The following is a 22419-nucleotide window of genomic DNA, read 5'->3' on the forward strand; positions in this document are numbered from 1 at the left end:
TTTGCAAACTTTAAGGGCTACACTACCCAACATTTAATCAGGAGATTTTAAGCCTTTTTGTATTGCTTTATATTCTATAGGCTACTCAAAATAAATATATTTATTCGTGTCCATGGGGACGTCTTTCAGTCTAATCTATTTGATGCACCTCGTTTTTTTTTGAGAGTACAGTATTGTTTTGTTTTTCTCATTTGATATTCATTTTGCAAACTTTAAGGGCTACATTAATCTACATTTATTAAGGAGATTTGAATCCTTGTTTTATTGCTTTAGAATCTGTAGGCTAACTACTCAACATTGTAAACCATCGTCAGTGCTCCTAACAGTCAAAATATAGTAAATATATTCTTCCTGAATGCGACTGCAGAGTTGAGTTACGGCTATCGCTGGTTTCTTTATAGAAATACCGGGTTTCCATCGGTTTAATGTGTCAAATCTTAGAGTAGCCTAACTACATTTCCCACGAGCCTTATCGACCGTTACTATGGTGAAGACGACAGATAAAACTGCGGACGCGCCGCCGATTCTCTTTTAATGATATCCTCATCTTTTTTTCAACACAAACGCAAAATTGTGCTTGATAATTCAACAATATTATGTTATGGCCATCAGTTTTATTTGTTTCCAGCATTAGCCATGATCATCAGCTTCCGTTGCTATGGAGACGGAGCCAGCCCGCTTTGCAATTGGGTGATTTCTTTGGTGATTTCTCATTGCGCTCAAACCACTTTCCAGGTAAGTTAAGTTATGAGGCTCCTAGATTCATATGACTTAACGATTAAGTTTTGCTTAAATGCTATACAAATTGTTGTCTTTCTTTGCCATTATAGATTCACATTGTTTACACGTTAGGGCAACGAATTAAAGCCTGTCCATGGTTTCCTCATTATCAGAAAAGAAACCTGTGAAATTAGGCTTGCTAAATGGCTAGCCAACTTTAACATAAGCTAACAATTCCAGTTATCTAGATTATGTCATTTTATTTCGATCATCGTGGTTCACACACAACGTCACTGTAATGTGTCAGTAATAACAATATTATAACTTATAACTTGATCTAACGTTATACAGCACATAACGCTGCCTTTAAATCTGGGATGACGAACCCCAGACACATGTTAGGGGCTTAAAAAAAAATTACGCGCCTTTTCACAGTCGCAAAGGAAATAGGAACAACGTGAATATGTATCCATTTATCTTAAGTATTTATAATAAAATGAGAATCACTCACTATTAGGGTACACTTTTTAAATGATTATATCAACATAATACTACATAATTAACATTGTCTGTTGTTCTCCCTGCAGATCCTGTCAAACTCATCACCTGTCCTATAGCTACACCTGATTTTTAAAACCCAACGGCACTTTTAAGAGCCAACCTCTATCTCTTTATTTTCTATATCTTACATCCTCTCTGTTCTCAATATCTATATTTCTGTCCATCTCTTCAATCTTTATCTATCTCACATCTATTGATCTTTATTTTCTACCTGTCTGTCTTTGTCTACCTGTCTTACCCACCTTTGTCAGTCTGTCTGTCTGTCTGTCTGTCTGTCTGTATCTGACTGCATTGCAATGGCCACCAAGCATAAACTTGATTCAAAGGATCCCCACTACAAAGAGGGGAGACGCATGGCTCTGGAGCTGAAACATGAACACATTTTAGCTGAAGCCAAGGTTAGAGTTTTTGTACACCTCAATCATTTTTATACTTGAACATAACAAATTAAAGTAAAACGTGATGAGGAATGTGTAAGAATGATGAGTGCAGAAGATTTAGTACAGGTATATTGCATGATGCATCCTACCATGCTCTGTGACGTGTTAATAAGGGAATATAATAATAATAATAGTATATGCAGTTCCATCCCCCTGAGTCACAGAGACTTGGAGAATCTATTCCAAGGCTCATTTAAGCTGTTCAACACTTTACTAACACACTATGTTGTGTTTTCCTTTCACTAGTTACCTGCCTTTTGGTTACAGTCCTTTTAAAAACATCAGTCTTACAAGAAATATTCACTCCAATACACAGAGAGCAGCTGATGAGAGAAAACGTGTACGAGACCCTCCACACACCTCTAAAAGGGACTCTGTAGGATGTGGTAAGCCGAGGGGAAGGCGAGGAGGACGACGCCATGCCTCCGCTACAGGTTATATCTGAATTATTTGACATTTGTAGGAATTTACTATGACAATGTTGGACCAACTCAAATTAGAACAATGTAATTGTTTATTGAGAGTTTAAAAAAATTCAAATATCTAAAGAGACATTAAAAGGTAGATAAACCTTTCAGTGACACTATTGTAGAAGACACTACCAAGCACTTAACAAACATATGTCTGATTTCATAAATTGTTCAGTATATAGGTTGAAAAGAAGAACAAGAATGGAGTGTGATAGCCTAACTTGTTCTTATTATTCTTCTATGTGTTGTTTTACAGCCACATATCCCACGTTTGAGTGCTCCCTGTCATCCAGTGTTGAGGTTCCTTTTACTGCAACCTCAACAAAACTAAATCCTCAAGAGGAATTTGGTAATTCACAGTGATGAATTTATGCATGTACAGTTTATAAAAAAAAAGTTAATTCTAATACTGATCAGTTGACTTTTAATTGTTTCTTATCTACAGTAAATTATCCCTTACCGCTTTATTTTTTTATTTTCTTTACAGAAAAAAATATGGAGAGGATCTCTGATATTTTGGCGTCATGTCCTTCTGCTGCTTAGCCTCAAAGTAGCTCTGCATCATCATGGTCTTTTCGGCAGCAGGAAGCCTCAGAGCGCTGGAAAGAAGCAAGACCACACCACCTAAAATGCCTTATTTCAAAAGAGGCTATTGGTCATCCCCTGTGTGGCCTTTGCAACAAGCCTGCTGTTATTAGGTTGGTTTTCATTAATACCAAACTTCAATTACCCAGGGTAGGTGACATGTCTTTTGGGATGGGAGAAGACTCAGATACCCAGATGAAAAACACATTAATGAGAAAAGTAAATCTCTCTCAGGACCTTCTTGCTGTGAGGTGACAATGCTACCCAGCAAACCACCAATGTATACAATGTAATTATACTTAGTAATAGTGAAGTAGATTTAGTGGATTTTTTTTTTGTTTATATGAGTTATTCACCTGAAATAATGTATTATATTATAATATTGTTTTCTTTTCTCCCTAGGTGCAGAGAGTGTCTTCCTGAGGAGTGGTTCTGTTGGGACTGTGATGTATTGAATCACAAAAAACAGCCACTCCACAACAGGGAATGCGTGATTCGTGGGTTTTTTTGAAGCCATTCCTCCAACCACATGCATCATCAAAGGGGAAGATGGATATTGCACCCATGAGCAAGGTACGTTCTCACGAAAGCTTTAATTTTGCTGTTCAATGTGTGACTGCAGACAGTTACAGATAATCTAAATTATTGGTTTTCCTTCTTTTTGCCAGCTTGCATTTTGCCAACTGTGAAGATGCCAGACTGCTCCTGTGGAGGCACAAACTTCACTGTGTTACCAGGCAAACCAGTGATTTTAATTACCATCAATGGTACAAATATATATATATTACAATTTTTATTGTAGATTTGATGTTTTTCACACTAGTGTGCTGTGGCATTGTGCTTACAATTGCAGAATTGATATTGTTATTAACTGAAACAAAGACAGATTTTTTTTTTATTTTTGTCCTTCACAAAGAAAAAAAATATTACCATCTTTCCAGCATGATGTCCAATCAACACAGCAGTGTGGAATTTAGTGAATTAGAAAATATTTATATATTATAAAATATTATAATATAATGTGGGATTATAGGAACTTGCGCAATGTCTCTCAACCATTCACAATGTGCAGATTTAACTAAGTGTTGTAAAATTAAGTATGTGGGAAATGTGTATTATATTTTTTATCAATTTTTTGTTCCAAGGGCGTTTTGACTTGCATCAGCCACTGTATGAATGTCAAACATGCCAGCAGCAATGGACCCCTGACTTTAAAGACCTCCTAAGAAGTGGATATTGGCCAGCCTCCGTCACCAATTCCACACTTTATACACTGGACCTCTTGAGCTCCCTTCAGGAACTCAAGATCATAGCTCCAGGATTCTCCAGACAAGCCTTCGCAAAGCTGCTGGAGCATCGCACTAAGTGTGGAGGAAGAGTAAGTGTAAATGATATTACCATTTTATTAAAAAAAAAATCCATAAGACAATATCACAAATAATATTTCATTCTATATATTTTCCAGTCTGGACCTATCAAAAGCACTGCAGCGCAGCTTTTTAGAGCTTTCATATGCATCATTTGAGAAGGCCAGCTCTGCTGTAGCGCTCCTTTCACCTGCCCAGCCTGCACACCAGAAATGTTGGCTGTTTCAGCAGATGGAAATAGAAAGCTATATCGCTTTCGCCGAAACGGAAGGTGATCTTTCTTCCAGTCTTTTTATTGATTTATTTTCTTACTTCATATATTTCATGAATGGATTTTCTATTTTTCTTTCTTCCTCAGCTCTGATGATCCTGGCTTTTTTGAGGGGCTCTTTGTGGCTGAAGACAGTGTGGTGTCTAGATTTTGTCGACACCATACAGAAAGCAGTAAAAAATGCAAGTTGACAAAATAGTTGTTACAATAATAACCGTAACCCCCACTTCAATTACAATTACACTTAAATCTCCTGATTAATGTTGGGTAGTGTAGCCCTTAAAGTTTTGCAAAATGAATAACAATTGAGAAAAAAAAACAATACTGTGTTCTCGAAAGAAAAACGAGGTGCAGCCGCGCGAAAAAAAAAACCGTCCCATTGAAATACATTAGATTGAAGTCGTTCTGTATGACACGAAAAAAAAAGGGAAATTCGTGTTCATAAAGACGATTCAATAGATTAAATTTCGTGTACCTCAATGACGAACTGCCCGTGAGACTGGGTTGAAACCCCAAAAAAAACCGTCCCATTGAAATACATTAGATTGAAGGTCGTTCTGTATCGACACGAAAAAAAAAAGGAAAATTCGTGTCCATAAAGACGATTTCAACTAGATTAAATTTTGTGTCCTCAATGACGAACTGCCGTGAGACTGGGTTGCTAGACGTGGCCTCAGTTTATGTCCAAATGGTCACTTTCATTATGCTTTCTTTAGCCAGCGAAGTTGCATATTTAAAGCTATTGATAAGAAATAGCTAGTGGTGACAAAATTAGAGCGTTAAGCAGGCGAATTATTTTTTTTAGTTTAACGGGATAAAAATATTTGCAATTAACGTAAGGGCGGGGCTAGGGTTGGCCACCCAGCTCACAATGGCTGCTTGTCACTTTTTCTCTTGACAAGAAGTACATTTATTCAGTCGCAGAACGACTGAGAACGAGAGACGTTTTAGACACATGCTCCACTTTACTTCACGCCAGGCTTGCAAGTTCAGCAGCAGCTCTTAAAGAAATAGGCTAGCAGCCAAAACAACCTAATAAGCTACTGATTATTAATTAAAACACAAAGAGAGAAAAAAAGAGGAAAAAAAAAATAACTTTTATAGCTTTAAGGATTCATCTATATTTAATTTAGAATTTAGTGTTTGATAACTTCAATTTCTGTATATTTCTGCTGAAGGGCACAGGTAAATATGACATTTATATTATAATGGGTTTATGTGAAGATGTTGTTATAAGTTCACTTAAATTAGAAGTTATTTTTTAAAGTCTAATAAATGTTAAAATTTGAACTATTTTATAGTGAAATCAGTATTGGTATAATTGATTCTGGCCTTCAGTCATAAAAAATTAAACAAATATTAAAAAATATACTGTCTTTATGTTGTTTGTACATTAATTTGAATATTGAATGTGAAATTATTGCAATATAAAAGTATATTTAAAAACTAAATGTTAGATGGGGATTAATCGTGATTATTTCAGAAAAATGTGCGATTAAATAGTTTTTTTTTTTTTTTTTTTTTTTTGATTGACAGCACTAGAAATAGAAAATTGATATGGCAGCCATCAGAAACATAAACATTTAAGAAATGCCAAACTTCAAATCCATCTACAGCACTTTGTTTATTCTTGAAGCAAACTTTTCACTGTTTGGTGATTAAATAAATCACCACTGCTGATTTTGGATCACTGCTCAAATTGATCCCTTTTAAGTCCCTTTCAAGGAAAGTTGACTGCCATATTTGCAATGCCTCCGGGCAGCTATTGGCATCCAAGACCAGGTCCTATCTAAATGAATGGGGGAATCCTGAAATCTCAAAAATTGCCTGCTGTACTGGGTGTGTAAATTAGATATTTCAAATCAGCAGCGAAATTTAAAATGAACTTCACCATGAATGTTGTTCCTTATGCTCAAATAACGTTAAAAAGGTAATTTTTTCAAGCTAGACCAGCCAATGTGCATGTGCAGTCATAAGCATGAGTTTCAGTTTTCTATGGCAGTTACAGTGATTTTGATTTAACGCAACGCATCACGTGTGATATTTGTGAGTTGTTAGCTTCTCTCCAAAAGGCCTTGGCATTAGTGTGTTTGTCTGTGTTTATGATCTTATTTTTATATATGTCTGCTTATAACAAATAATCATTCAGGTTTAAAATAATCAGTAATGTCAGATGACAAGCTCCCTCTAAATTATAGAGTTCTTGTTTATTAAAACATTTATTAAAACAATATTAATTTGATGCCCATTGTGAGAATTTAGTGGCGCACTCTAAAAACCACTCTCCACTCCACACACCTCTTTTCTGAAGTCAAAAAGTCTTGTGCGGAGGCCCTGGAATATTTCCTTATGGGGGGCCTTCCGGGAAAAAAAGATTGAGAACCACTTTATCTTAAGGAAATATACTGTATTTAAATTGAATGTAATTTTTTTTAACCCTTTCACTGACTAAGCTATGACACCAAAAGAGAGTGAGAATTACAGAACCTTTAAAGAACTATATAGGGGCTTAAAGGTTTACTTGAATGAAAAAAATGAAAAATTTTGTCATTAAATCACTTACCCCCATGTCGTTCCAAACCTGTAAAAGCTTCGTTTGTCTTCGGAACTCAATTTAAGATATTTTGGATGAAAAACAGGGAGGCTTGAGACGTGCACTGTTTGCTTTCAAACCAAAGTGTAAATACATGTAAATAACGCATTCTTGTGGCGTGGCTGGGTACAGAAGAGCGTAAGCCACCTGCCTACTGCCTACATATCACTTTTACTTGCCCTCAAAAATTCCAAACCATGTCTTCATATTAGCCATTATTGCACTGAACAAAATTATAAACGCAACCCTTTTGTTTTTTTGCCCCCACCATTTTTCATGAGCTGAACTCAAAGATCTAAGACTTTTTCTATGTCCACAAAAGGCCTATTTCTCTCAAATATTGTTCACAAATCTGTCTAAATCTGTGTTAGTGAGCACTTCTCCTTTGCCGAGAGAATCAGACACAGGTGTGGCATATCAAGATGCTGATTAGACAGCATGATTATTGCACAGGTGTGCCTTAGGCTGGCCACAATAAAAGTATATTATGATGCTTACAGTTTCATCACACAGCACAATGCCACAGATGCCGCAAGTTTTGAGGGAGCGTGCAATTGGCATGCTGACTGCAGGAATGTCTACCAGAGCTGTTGCCCCTGAATTGAATTTTCATTTCTCTACCATAACCCGTCTCCAAAGTCGTTTTAGATAATTGGCAGTACATCCAATCGGCCTCAGAACCACAGACCACGTGTAACCACACCAGCCCAGGACCCTCCATATCCAGCATCTTCACCTCCAAGATTGTCTGAGACCAGTCACCCAGACAGCTGCTGCAAACAATCGGTTTGCATAACCATAGAATTTCTGCACAAACTGTCAGAAACCATCTATTTCAAAATCTTCGAAAGCTAAAACATTCCAAGTTAAAAACTATTCTCTGTCCATATTCATATATTTTAACATTTTCTTTAACATTTTCCACAGAGTTTTCAGTTAAAGTTTTGTGGATCATGGGCCTATGGAGTGATGTTTGTTGACACCATGACCATGCAATGATCTAGGACCCTAGACATTCAGCTAGGATCAAACCATGTTTTACATATAGGTCAGGGAGCAAACTATGCTCAAACCACAACTCTGTTTTGCTGTCCTGGCCGTCTACAGAGTACACGAGGATGCCATGTGATTATGTTTGTGTACTTCCTGTGTGTTTAGTCACCAAAAAACTTAAAAACTCAAATGACCACATTCTGCCCAAAAGATATCTGTGGTACACTAAAAATATCGGAAAACAAAACAGTACCATAACTCATGCTTCAAATAAACCCTGTGAATAAAACACACGTGTTTAGTGTTGAACCCCGCTTGGCTTAGCAGATGCATTCAGCTCAATAAAAAGCTGTGGATACTATACTGCACGCAAGTAGAGCAAATCACAACTGGGAGAGAAAAACGGTGGAGTGCCAGAAACATTTTGCTATTGAGACATAGGAGTAAAAAATTCTCTTAAAATTGTAAAAATTGGTTCATTAGTATAAAATTCAGCTTTTTAAAGTAATTTAAAGGTGCTAGTTTTCAGGGGGCATATGACCGTACGTTATCATCTTTCTGGTCTGACTGTAATGCTGATGTGAGTACACTGATTTAATCCGGAAACTGTATGTTCGTTTGGTCACTCATGATTTATCGTCATATACATGTTTTGATCAATGTGATCTTCCTTCTCGGCTAGATCACCGCAGCTAAGGTCAAGTTCATATCATCAGATCTATTAGGTTTGTTAACATTGCCACTTAAGCTGTACTTATTTTTAGAAGCTGCGATTCTTATCACGGTCTGATGGTGGTCTGCGTTCACTGGTGTAATGGACCTAACCTGTCTGGTGGGTGGTCTGATCCACTGTGCTTTTGGTGGTACTGCTGTTATTGGACAGCCTCCGTTAGCGCAGGTAGGACTGCACCTTTACCAATTAAAAAGAACAGTTCTCCCAAAAATGAAAATTTTGCTGCAAGTTACTCCGACCCTCAAAGATGTGAATGAGTTTGTTTCTTTATCCAACCTGATTGGAGAAATGTAGCTTTACAATTACTTTCTCTCTCCTCCTTTCCCTCTTCACCAATGGATCCTCTGTCGTGAATGGGTGCCGTCAGAAATGAGCAGTCCAACAAGTGATAAAAAATCCACAATAATCTCAAGTCATCCAACACGACTCTAGTACCTCACTTACTGCCTTGCTAACGTGAAAGCTGTGTCATAAGCAAACAATCTGTTACGGCATTTAAAACCTCCCTTCTGGCCAAAATAGATCCATAATACATGCCCCAGTGAAAATACCATTCCCGTCTTTTGGTCTCACTACCCTTGCTCGTTTTGACATTGAAACATTGAATACTGGATTGGTTTGTTTACAAACACACACTTCTTCCACTAACAATACTTAATTCATGGACGGGAGTAATGTTGATTAACTTGTGGATAATTGCTATGTTTTTATCAGCTGTTTTACTTTCAATCGGCGACACCCAGTTCACTTGCAGAGGATCCATTGGTAGCAAAATGATGTAATGATAAGATTATATAAACCGTTCTGATGAAGTGACAAATGCATTATAGTAATCTGGGTTGGCCCCCCCCCCCCCCCCCTAATGAGAGTAAGAAATGTATTTTTGGGTGAATATTCCTTTAAATATTTGAATATCCCATAAAAGCTAGTGTACACAGACAAATACTAACTCTTCTGTCTTGTTCATATGTGACTTCAGCCAGCCACCACCAGTTCCCTTCAGTCCCCTCAAATCGGACTCAGTTGGCTTACCCTTTGTTCATCTAAGGGGATATTATTCAGTTTCTTTCACAATGTTTGTGATTAAGATATTATTAGTCTGATCGACATGGAATTTGGGCTGTGTGTTTGGTTTGGACTGTTCCCGATCAAACAGGGGTTTGTGATTACATTGGTGGAACCACAGAATCAACCAGCATGTGATACCTCTGCAACAACAAGCTGCGGTACAAAAACAACCTCCCCTTAAGCTGCAACTAATATTAGAATGGGTGTGATAGGACCTAACTTGTTTCTATTCTTCTATGTGTTGTTTTACAGCCACATACACAGTGAGTGCTCCTTGTCAATCCAGTGTTGAGGTTCCTTTTACTGCAACATCAACACCAAATAAATCCTCAAGGAGGAATTTGGTATTCACAGGTGATGAAATTTCTGCACGTAACAGTTTATAAAAAAAACAGTTAATTCTAATACTGATACAGTTGATTTAATGGTTTCTTACTCTACAGTAAAATTATCTCTTACCGCTTTATTTTTGTATTTTCACTTTTACAGACAAAAAATAGGAGAGGCTCTCTGATATTGGAGTATGCTCCTTCTGATGCTCAGCCTCAAAGTTAGCTCTGCACATCGGTCTTTTTTCGCACAGCAGGAAAGAAAGCCTCAGAGCGCTGGGAAAAGAAGAGAGCAAGGCACCATACCACCTCCAAGCCTTATTTCACAAAGCGGGTGTTGGTCATCCCTGTGTGGCCTTCTTTTGCAAAAGCTGCAGTTATTAGGTGGTTTAATTAATACCAAACTTCCAATTTACCCAGGGTAGGGACATGCATTTGCCTGTTTGGGCTGGGAAGAGACTAGATACCCAGATTGAAACACACACATTAATGAGAGAAAAGAATCTAGGAATTCTGCTGTGAGGGGGTGGCGTCGGACAATGCTAAAACATTGATGCACTTGAATCCTATACAATAAAATCAAACCTAGTAAAAGTGAAGTGTTAAATAGAGTGTACAATTACTCTTATATGAGTTATTCCCCTGATATAAATAATGTTATTATATTATATATTGTTTTCTTTCTCCCTAGGTTGCAGAGAGTGTCTCCTGAGGAAGTGGTTCTGTGGGGACCTGTGATGTATTGCATCAAAAAAAACAGCCCTCCACAACCAGGGAATGCGTGATTCGTGGTTTTTGAAGCCATTCTCCACACAAGCATCATCAAAGGGAAGATGGATATTGAACCCATGAGCAAGGTACGTTCTACCCCCGAAAAGCTTAATTTTGCTGTTCATTGTGTGACTGCAGACAGTGACCGATAATCTAAATTATTGTTTCCTTCTTTTTGCCAGCTTGCATTTTTGCCCCTGTGTGAAGATGCCAGAGCCTGCTCTGTGGAAGGCACAAACTTCACTGTTTACCAGCAAACCGCAGTGATTTTAATTTACCATCAATGGACCAAAATATATATATCTTATCAATTTTTATTGTAGATTTGCTATTTTTAACATAGTGTGCTGTGTGGCATTGTGCTTACAATGCAGAAGTGTCAAAAAAACATATGGAATAATGCACAGGATATTGTTATTAATGAAACAACGACAGATTTTTTTTAACTTTTGCCTTCACAAGAAAAAAAAATATTGTACCAGCTGTCCGCTGATGTCCATCAACACAGCAGTGTGGATCATCTTTCGGAAGTAGAAAAATGTAAGCTTATAAATATTAAAATATAATGTGGGATTTATGGGAACTTGTGCAATTCTTCAACATTCACAATGTGCAGATTTAACTAAAGGTTTGTAATTAAGTATGTGGTAAATGTGTATTATATTTTTAATTCAATTTTGTGTTTCCCAGGGCGTTTTGAACTTGCATCAGCCACTTATGAATGTCAACATGAGCAGCAATGGACCCTGACTTAAAGACCTCCTAAGAATGGATATTGGCCAGCTCCGTTTCACCAATTACAACTTTATACACTGGGACCTCTTGAGCTACTTCAGGAACTCAAGCTCATATCTCAGGATTCTCCAGACAAGACTTCGCAAAGCGGCTGGAGCATGCCCTAAGTGGGGAAGAGTAAGCTGTAAATGATATTACATTTTATTAAAAAAAACATCCCTTAAGACAATATCACAAAAATACTTTCATTCATTATATTTACAGCTGGACCTATCAACGGCGATGCACTGCAGCGCCGCTTTTTTAGAGCTTTCATATGCATCTTTGAGGAAGACCAGCTCTGCTGTAGCGCTCCTTTCACCTGCCCAGCCCTGCACACCACAAATGTTGGGACTGTTTCAGGAAGATGGAAATAGAAAGCTATACGCTTTCGCCGAACCGGAGGTGATTATTTCTTCCAGTCTTTTCTATGATGTATTTTCTAATTCATATATTTCTGAATGGATTTTCATTTTTCTTTCTTACTTAGTCTGATGATCCTGGCTTTTTGAGGGGCTACTTTGTTGGCTGAAGACCGTGTGTGTGGGTGTCTGATTTGTCGGACACCACAGAACAGCAGTTTAAAAAATGCAAGTTGCCAAAATAGTTGTTACAATAAAACGTAACCCCCTCAATTACAATACACTTAAAATCTCTGATTACAGTGGGGTAGTGTAGCCATTAAAGTTTGCACAGGAATAAAATGGAGAAAAAAAACAATACTGTGTTCTCGAAAAGAACCGAGGGGTGCAGCCGCGAGGAGAAAAACAAACCGTCACCATTGAAATACATTAGATTGAGGTCGTTAGTATGACACGGGAAACAAAAAAAAAAAAAAGGAAATTCGTGTTCATAAAGACGATTCATAGATTAAATTTAGTGTCATCATGACGAACTGCCGTGAGACTGGGTTGAACCCCAAAAAAAACCGTCACATTGAAAGACATTAGATGAAGGTCGTTCTTATGGGGACACGAAAAAAAAAAAAAACAAGGGGAAATTCGTTTGTCCATAACGACGATTTCAAAGATAAATTTTGTGTCCTCAATGACGAGCCGTGAGCGGGTTGGTAGACGTGGCCTCAGTTTATGTCCAAATGGGCACTTTCATTATGCTTTCTTGAGCCAGCGAAGTTGCATGTTTAAAGCTATGCTAAGATAGCGAGTGGTTGACAAAAGTAGAGCGCTTTAAAAGCAGGCGATTATTTTTTTTGTTAACGGGATCAAAATATTTGCATTAACGAAGGGCGGGGCTAGGGTTGGCCACCCGCTACCCAATGGTGCTTGGTCACTTTTTCTCTTGACAAGAAGTTACATTTATTTCAGATCGCAGAACGACTGGAACGAGAGACGTTTAGACCATGCTCCACTTACTCACGCCAGGCTGCAAGTTCAGCAGCAGATATTTAAAGAAATAGGCTAGCAGCCAAAACAACCTATAAGCTACTGATTATTAATTTAAAACCACAAAGAGCGAAAAAAGAGGAAAAAAAAAACTTTTATAGCTTTAAGGAGTATTATATTTATTTAGACTTTGTGTTTGATGCTTCAATTGATGTATCTGCTGAGGGCACAGGTAATATGGACATTGAGATTTTATAATGGGTTTATGTGAAGATTGTTATAAGTCACTTAAATTAGAAGTTATTTTTAAAGTCTAATAAATGTTTAAAATGAACTATGTTATAGTGAAAATCGTCTTGGTAATTGATCTGGCCTTTCAGTCATAAAAAATTAAAACAAAAATTAAAAAATATACTGTTTTATGTTGTTTGTAATTAATTTGGAATATTGAATGTGACTTAAATTATTGCAATATAAAGTCTATTTAAAAAAAACGAATGTTAGATGGGATTAATCGTGATTATTTCAGACAAATGTGCGTTAAATAGTTTTTTTTTTTTTTTTTTTGTATTGGATTGACAGCACTAGAAATAGAAAATGATATGGCAGCACATCAGAAAACATAAACATTAAGGAAATGCAAACTTCAAATCCATCTACAGGCGCACTTTGTTTATTCGTGAAGAGCAAACTTTCACTGCTTGGGATTACATAAATCACCCATGACTGATTTTGGAAAAAACTACCGCTCAAATTGATCACTTTACGTCCCTGTCAAGGAAAGTTGACTGCCATTTGCATGCTACGGGGGCAGCTATGGCATCCAAGACCAGGGTCCTATATAAATGAAGGGGGAATCCTGAAATCTAAATTGGCCTCGCTGTATGGTGTTGTAAATTAGATATTTCCAAATCCGCATGCGAAATTAAAAGTCTTCACCATGATTGTTGTCCTTTCTGCTAAATAACGTTTAAAAAGGTAATTTTCAAGCTAGACCAGCCCTGTGCATGTGCAGTCATAAAGCATGAGTTTCAGTTTCTATGGCAGTTACAGTGATTCTTGATTTAACGCAACGCATCACGGTGAATTGTGAGTGCTTTAGCTTCTCTCCAAACGGCCCTTGGCTTAGTGTGTTTGTCGTGTTTTTATGCGTCTTATTTTTATATATGTCTGCGTATAACAAAATAATCAGTTTAAAAGAATCAGTAATGTCAGATGACAAGCTCCCTCTAAAGTATAGAGTCTGTTATTAAAACATTTATTACAACAATATTAATTTGTTTATGCCTCATTGTGGAATTAGTGGCGCACTCTAAAAAACACTCTCACGCACACACCTCTTTTCTGAAGTCAAAAAGTCTGTGCGGAGGCCCTGGAATATTTCCTTATGGGGGGCACCCCCTTCGGGACAAAAGATTGAGAACCACTTATCTTAAGAATATACTGTATTAAGGAATGTAATTTTTTTTAACCCTTTCAATGACCTAAGCTATGGACACCAAAAGAGGCGTGAGAATTACCGAACCTTTAAGAACTATATAGGGGCTTTAAGGTTTACTTGAATTGAAAAAAATGAAAATTTTGTAATCTAATCACTTACCCCAGCTCGTTCCAAACCTGTAAAAGCTTCGTTGTCTTCGGAACACAATTTAAGATATTTGGATGTGAAAAAGGGAGGCGTGAGACGTGCACTGTTTGCTTTCAAACCAAATGTAATACATGTAAAATAACGAATCTTTGTGGCGTGCTGGTAAGAAGAGCGTAAGCCACCTTGATTAGATACATATCACTTTTACTTGCCCTCAAAAAATTCCAAAACATGTCTTCATATTAGCCATTATTGCACTGAGCAAAAGTATAAACGCAAACCTTTTGTTTTTGCCCCATTTTTCTGAGCATGAACCTCAAAGATCTAAGACTTTTTCTGTCCACAAAGGGCTATTTCTCTCAAATGTATTCGTTCTAGCAAATCTGTTAAATCTGTTGTTAGTGAGCTTCTCCTTTGCGAGTGAGAATCAGACACAGGGTGTGGCATATTCAAGATGATCGATTTTAGACAGCTATGAGTATGGCAAGGTGTGCCTTCAGGCTGGCCACAATAAAAGTCCACTCTAAAATGTGCAGTGTTATCAAAGCACAAGCCAAAGAGGTGCAGTTTTGGGGGAGCGTGAAAGTGGCATGTGACTGACAGGAATGTCCACCAGAGCGTTGCCGTGAATTGAATGTTTTCATTTCTCTACCATAAAACCCGCTCTCCAAAGTCGTTTTAGATAATTGGGCAGTAAATTCAATCGGCCTCAGACACAGACCTCGTGTAACCACACAGCCCAGGACCTCCACATCCAGCATCTTCCACTCCAAGATTGTCTGAGACAAGTCACCCAGACAGCTGCGCAGACAATCGGTTTGCAAACCATAGAAATTTCTGCACAAACTGTCAGAAACCATCTCAGGAAGCTCATCTGCATGTATTGTCCTCATGGCGGTCTAGACCTGAAGGCAGTAGTTGTCGTTAAACCGACCTGAGTGGGCAATGCTCACAATTCGATGGCGGCTCCTGGAACTTTGAGAGGTGTTTCTTCACGGGTGAATCCCGGTTTTTCCATGTACAGGGCAGGTGGAAGACAGAAGGGTGGCGTTGTGTGGGTGAGCGGTTTGCCTGATGACAACGTTATGATCGAGTGGCTCCATGGTGGCGGGTGGGGTCATGGTATGGGCAGGCGTCTGTTATGGACAGCACACACAATGCATTTTATCATGCCATTGTTGAATCACAGAGATTACCGTGCGAGCTATTGGGCCCAGTTGTTGTACCATCATCCACGACCATCACCTCATGTGTGCCGGGCAGAGAATGCAGGGCCCCATGTTGCAAGGACTGTACACCATTCCTGAAGGTGAAAACATCCTAGTTTTGCACGGCCAGCATACTAACAGAATGCACATTTTGAGCATTTTTTGTGATGCTCTGGGATCGGCGTATACGACAGCGTTGTTCCAGTTTGGCAATTCAAGAAACTTCGCACAGCATTGAAGAGGAGAGTGGACCAACATCCACAGGCCACAATATCAAACAACCTGTTCAACTCTATGTGAAGGAGATGTGCACCTTTAGAGTGGCCTTGTATTGTGGCCAGCCAAGGCAACTATGCAAAATCATGCTGTCTAATCAGCTCTTGATATGCCACACCTGGGAGTAGAGAATGATCTCGGCAAGGAGAAAGTGCTCACTAAACGATTAGAAGATTGGTGAACAATATTTGAGAGAAATAGGCCTTTTGGTACCCAGAGAAAAGTCTTTAGATTCTTTGAGTTCACGCTCATGAAAATGGTGGGCAAAAAGTTTATTCGGCTTATTTTTCTTAAAAAATTAGGTGTAAACTTTTACAAAGACGTGTAAACAATTTATATCTGCAATTCAGATCCAAATCCCGCTTTACTGTTGGAATGTCCATTGCAAACCTACTAAATTGTGCGCCATATACTGGTTAGCTTATTGTGGAATACAACAATGACTTGCAGTGTTAAAAAAAGGTCTTACTGAGTCACACATGACAGACTACATTACGTGACGGTAAAATACCAATTTGGTGAGGGGGCCTCACCATATTCAAGTGAATCAGAATACTGATGATAAAGTTTGTTTAACCCTTAAATGTATTGAACCCACAACACTAGTTAAAGCCTTCTGAAACTTAAAAACTCCTTCCACGACAAACCCTAACTAAACCACACTTTGCAAACCAGAGCGACATTTTTGGCCATTTTATATATCTTTCTTCTTTTCTGCTGAAGAGAACTTTTTCAAAACCAGGGAATGTTGTTGTACATAAAGTGTCCGCTCTCTAATCAGCAGAATTTTTATGATTTTTCCCCAAAATGGTTTTGACATGCATCTCTTGAGTCTCCAAACCAATGCTATTTACTACTATTTAAAAATGTTTTCCAATGTTGTCCAAGTCTTATCAAGACACTTACCAATGTTCAAAACAAAAATGCTTGTAGTTTGGTGCTTTCACAACTTAAGCTCTTAAAGTGGGTCACATCCATTTCCTTTGGCCCCAAACAAATTCCTGCTGCAAAAAGGAGAGCATTGTTATGGACCTGATCTCAGAACAGAATTGGTGTCTGAAATGTACCTTACACCCAGAGTAAACCTTTTGAATAGAGAAGAAAAAAAAGAAACAGTTTCGTTTCACTCAATCGCAAGTGAGAAATAACTTGCAAAAAATCTCAGTTCTCAATTTTCATCTATCTTCTTCATTTTTGTTAAATTCTAAATGGCCTTTCATGGCTAAGCATATTTCAGTGGGGAATTACGTTGAAATGTAGGTTCATAGGTTACCAATAACAAAGGCACAGATTGAAATTTAAAAACCACCGCACACTGGGAGTGAGCCAAAAGAGGGGTTTCTACTTCTGGACTGGAAATTTAGCAGTCTTCAGAAAATCAAGCACCACGGACTATGACTACCCATGAAAAATGGCTGGATCAGTTTAACGCGTTTAACAGGTAAAGTGATTTTTTGTCGTTGTTTTTTTTTTTTTCTTTTAGATTAATTAAGTGCAATCAGGGCACCAAATAATTACATTCAATATGTTTGTGTTACAAAAATATATTGGTGCTAAATCAGATGGATCAAATCCCTTTGCTGCTTTCTGCAGTTTTACTCGTTTCCCCTGACGCATGTAGAAGCAGTAGAGGTTGAAGAAGTTAAACTTGGAGAGACAGTGGCACTGATGTGTAACTCTTGTCTACTTTGAGATCCACTGGTGAGACAGTGAGGGGCGTGATGGCCTCGAGGGTACACAAGTCATGAACCCACTGGAGAACTGTCTGTTGCTGGAATTATAATGAAAACTCATTTTGAGGGCTTATGGAGATGCAGACGACTGGACTGAGAATTTTCCACGTCTCCACCAGCGATCCGCAATGTATTGTGCACATCATATCAAAAAACGCGTGGAACTTGATAAAGGAGTGCAATAGTACAGTAAGTGTTGACATTATTTCTTGTGAAATATTGAACATTTTTAGTGATTTTTTTGCTAATCTTTTATTTGGTATTTTTTAAGTAGACAACAAGATACAACAAAAAACATCTTGCTCATGTAAAGGGGTGAGAGTAGAAAGCTTTTTTTAAGGATTTTACAAACCTCGTTGAAGTCTACTGTGATCTCTGTTGTTCGTAGAAATAAATGTCTAGCATAAAAAAGCATTGGAAAAAATTGTGCCCTGGCCTCAAATTGAATTCTTATTATTATAGATAATTCTTTATGAATTTCAACAGATTTATCAGGAAGAGAGAAAAAAGGAGATAACCAAAACAGATGAATCAGGAGGATTTTTTCAAGGACCCTCGCTACTTACAAGTTTTTGCAGGCAGTTTTGGTTGTTTGGCTCTAGGTAATGTTCTGGCGGTCTTCTGTCGGACATTCTTAAGACAAAACAAACTACCAAACTGATATTAAGGGAAACACTGCGATCACCAAAAAGTAGGAAAGCCTCAAGTATGAACTTTTTGTATTTTGGTTTTAATTTCATAAAAGAACATTGCCCTGCATATTGGGATTAAGAATTTGTATCAGTATCATTCATTATTCATGATTCGTTCTTTCTTTGCATTCATTTACTTAATAAAGAAGAATTTAATTTTGGGGGAAGTTGGATACAAGTCAAGTTTTACTCTTTCTTTCAAAAATGTAATGTAGAATGTTACACAAAAACACTGAAGAATTATCTTACAATTTCTGTGTATGCTTTCCTTGCACTCTTTATGGCCAGGGTGGCCTCAATTTTTAAAAAAGCTAAAAAAAAGCAATCTATTTGGTCACTTTGTCTTTCTTATAAAATATAATCATGTATGTGGTGTTAAATTAAATGAGCTAATTTAATTAAATAATGTGTGTAAGGACCATACGTTAAGATCAGTGGTTATCATTGTACTTTACGCTTCATCACGTTCATTCATAATAAAAAAAATTTATAATAGAGTTTTTCTACAAACAAAAACCAAGATGTAGGGACTTTGAACAAACCGCACGCTTATAAACGTTTAAAGGATTTAGAGTTTACTTGTTCATTGGAAGTTTCGGAGGACCCCTAGCGGCCCCTCACCCCTGATTCAGTATGTAGGCAAGATGGCGTTGGGTTAAAAAACAAACTTCTACGTCGGACCCTCCCAACGGTCTGATCGATAAATAGGCTATAAACACATATATCTTCGATGGATGCCGCGGTTAAGCTTGATCGGAGTTTTTTAAGTCGAGGACTCCAGTTTAGCACATGGTTATTCATTTTTACTTTACACAAGCCGGCTGACCAATTGTCAACAGAATTCCAAAGAAAAGAACTGCTTTCGGAAAATTCCTCGAGTATCGTAAAATCAAAGCAAGAACAGAATGGTGTGTAAATTATCTTATTATCGACGTGGTTTAGTTTTCACTGAACATTTTCACATTGTATCTTGAACATATTGATGTAAATCAAAAATAAGATCAAGTAATCAAATATTTTATTGAATTAGTTTTCAAAATTGAATTTACAGTTTTTAAACCAGTGGCTTTAAAGTTTTAAGTGCATGTCAAAGCGTGCACCAAAGCAACAGCTTTTGGGTTTACGTACTGGAGAATATTAATAATAATCATGTGTATGTGTGTATGTTAAATAATAATAATTAAATTAAAAACAAAAAAAAATCACTTAAAGTTTAAGAGCAAAAAACTCATGAAAAAAAATTCAATAAAAGAAAGAATAGGAAGTTGATGGATTATACAAAGAATTTATTAAATAATGAAATGTACAGTGTAATGACACTTAAATAAGAAAACAATTTAAAAACACATGTAAAAGTAAATTATATTTTATGTATTTATTTGAGGTTAATTAAAATGTTTTCACATTTTTTGTTTGCTTAACGTAATCTCACTTCATTTATTCCTAAAAATCTAAGACATTTTGAAACTGTAAAATAGAGGACTGATTGACTGGATTTGGGGGCTTTGACTCAATTTTTAAATTTCAAAGTAAATAAATTACATTCTTTTTTCTTATTTATTATTTTTTCACTATTTCTAAATGCGACGGTTCTTGAGACTGTCAGACCAGCTATAATACCATTTGGCCATTCGCCACTGGCGTTACAGGGGTCCACAGTTATTGCCTTCATTACTCTTTGGTAAGATGTCAATTTCTTTTTATTGATGAATTATAATTGCAAAGTTCTGATTAATTCAATAAGCAGTGGAATCGTCCTCACAACCACTTTCGCTGCGCAGTGAGCTCTGTTCAAGTAAGCTCCTCAATTCCTAACAAAAAAAAAAAAATTACTTTTTTTTTTTTATTCCTCTCTTCCTTCTAGCTATCTGTTCGGTGGAATGGTAAGTCCCTGGTTGCAGTGAAAGTGAGGGATACTGCAAATTCTTCCTTGCATACAAGCCGTTGTAATGGGGAGTTTTATGGCATGTAACAACAAAAACTGAAAAGTTGGAATGTTCCTACGATGTGTGACAAGAGAGATGCACAAAAGGATATCGGTTTAAGACAGAGTACACCTATCCCATGAAAAGATTAAAGTCCGGAAAAAATGTCTCTAATAATTGTCTTCCTGTTCTGTACACGATGAAGGCTGGTATGAAGCCACGGGCATTTAGAATGCTTTGTAAATTCCATTGGAAGTTTGGGTATGTTTTCAGTAAGAATGGTATTAGATCAAAAAACTGTGTTAAGCTTACCACTGTTAGATGGATGTTATTCTTGTTTTATGTCTCTTCAATGTTTAGTAACCACTACTGTGAGCTGTCATCAGTCAGTGGCAAGTCACCACTCCCTGCTACGCCCGACAGAGAAAAAATATGCTTGATGATGCTGTGACATCTATGGAATAAAGATGCAAATGGTATACGGTCCAAAAGGACATACACACTATGGCTCCAGTTTACAGGCAAGGGCATCGCGTTTCACTACATCCATATAAGGATGGAGATCTTTCCTTAAATATTCGGGGTGTACCACATTCAGATAAGGGATTGTACGGTGCTATCACAATACAGAGATGAGGAAACAAGGTTATCCTAGTGCTGTCATTCTCATTGTTCAGGTGTTATTTTTTTTTAAATGTTAGTTTTTTTTTTCTCCAGAAAAGTTACGATTTGTTTAAAACTGAAAGTGTGCCAATTCTTCTGCAGCTCATCTAAAAGCTTCTGTGTTAAAAACGTGTGGTGATAATTCACCCTGGAACCTGTTCGGCTCTGACTCTTTGATGGTAACTTTCACGGTTCTGATACAGAGGAGATCCAGGTTTGCAGTTTGTGGAACAGAAACAACACGACATGTTCCTCGACGTAATAACAGAGTATCTGTCATGACATCACTCCCTTCGTTGCTGCGAGGCTTAACCATCTCTGAGAAGGGACATTTACTTGTGAAAGACAACATGGGGTGAAGTCATTAGTATCAAACTGGTCACTGTTGAGGGTAAGTTTGTTTAAAAATAAAACTAATTTAATTTTTAAGGTTTCAATATCGGAGAAGTCTGTTGTTTACTTAGAGGCAAGTAGCACATTTTGATGGCAGTCTATTTACATTAACCACCTCACTGGGTGGACAAAATTAAAAACAACAAAAAACCCAAACTTATGATCACAAGAACAGTTGGTGAGGGCGAGTGTAGGACCTGTGATAGACCCCATTTCCACTTCCGCATTTGCCTGATCCTATGAAGGAGATATAGCAATCTCTATTATATTCTTCTTAAAAAAAAAAGTCCCTTTTAGGACTGGCACTATATTCATTTGCTGATTTTTATCTAAAAAAAAAAAAAAAACTAACATCTAGCTTTCTAATCTTTTGGTAGTTTATCTGGTTTTCTTTTCATATTATATACAATTAACAAAAAGCAAAAAGACCTCTAATACGAAGCTTGCTCTATTCTTTTTCTTATTCTGATCGTTTTCTTTTTATTGATTATATTATTTAAAAAATTATAAATAAAAAACAACTTGCTACGGGTACTGCGTTTAAGATAAATGAAATTGTTATAGCAACTGTATAATCAATACCTTTTGGTGATTTTTTTTTGGGGGATTGCTTCCATTGTTTTCATCCTGTAAAGTGCTTTGGATAAAAGCGTCTGCTAAATGACTAAATGTTAAATGTATTCATCTCCCTTTTCCCACTGGAATTATATCAGCGCGAAGCGGTGATTCTCTTATTAGGAAGAAAATATTCCAAAAGTTAATAGACAATGTTTAACAGGTATTAATAGGCCTATATAACTGAAGTTTGACGTTGGTGTCTTAAATTTTTTTAAGACAGGGTGGCATATCGACCTCGACACGTACAGCTCATACTGTTAAGCCCAAAATATACCTCATTTTTGTAATGTGAATACTAGAATGTA

General features: G+C 37.2%; 1 protein-coding gene across 1 annotated transcript; it reads left to right on the forward strand.

Moving 5' to 3' along the window:
* Positions 1–1237: 1237 nt before the first annotated feature.
* Positions 1238–4507, forward strand: LOC122135780. Its single transcript, XM_042716005.1, has 7 exons — positions 1238–1679; positions 2038–2155; positions 2448–2540; positions 3290–3349; positions 3445–3543; positions 3922–4154; positions 4502–4507. Exons 1-7 carry the CDS (start codon positions 1578–1580, stop codon positions 4505–4507), a joined length of 711 nt encoding a protein of 236 aa, XP_042571939.1. The 5' UTR covers positions 1238–1577.
* Positions 4508–22419: the final 17912 nt, after the last annotated feature.

The sequence above is a fragment of the Cyprinus carpio genome, chromosome B1 (assembly GCF_018340385.1).
Source record: "Cyprinus carpio isolate SPL01 chromosome B1, ASM1834038v1, whole genome shotgun sequence".
Classification (NCBI taxonomy): Eukaryota; Metazoa; Chordata; class Actinopteri; order Cypriniformes; family Cyprinidae; genus Cyprinus; species Cyprinus carpio.

Excerpts from the sequence above, each read along its gene's own strand:
- LOC122135780 (XM_042716005.1), top strand. The coding sequence starts at position 1,578 with ATGGCCACCAAGCATAAACTTGATTCAAAGGATCCCCACTACAAAGAG. Across the intron at positions 2,156-2,447 it reads ACGCCATGCCTCCGCTACAG|CCACATATCCCACGTTTGAG; the intron begins GTTATATCTGAA and ends GTTGTTTTACAG. Across the intron at positions 3,544-3,921 it reads GATTTTAATTACCATCAATG|GGCGTTTTGACTTGCATCAG; the intron begins GTACAAATATAT and ends TTTTGTTCCAAG.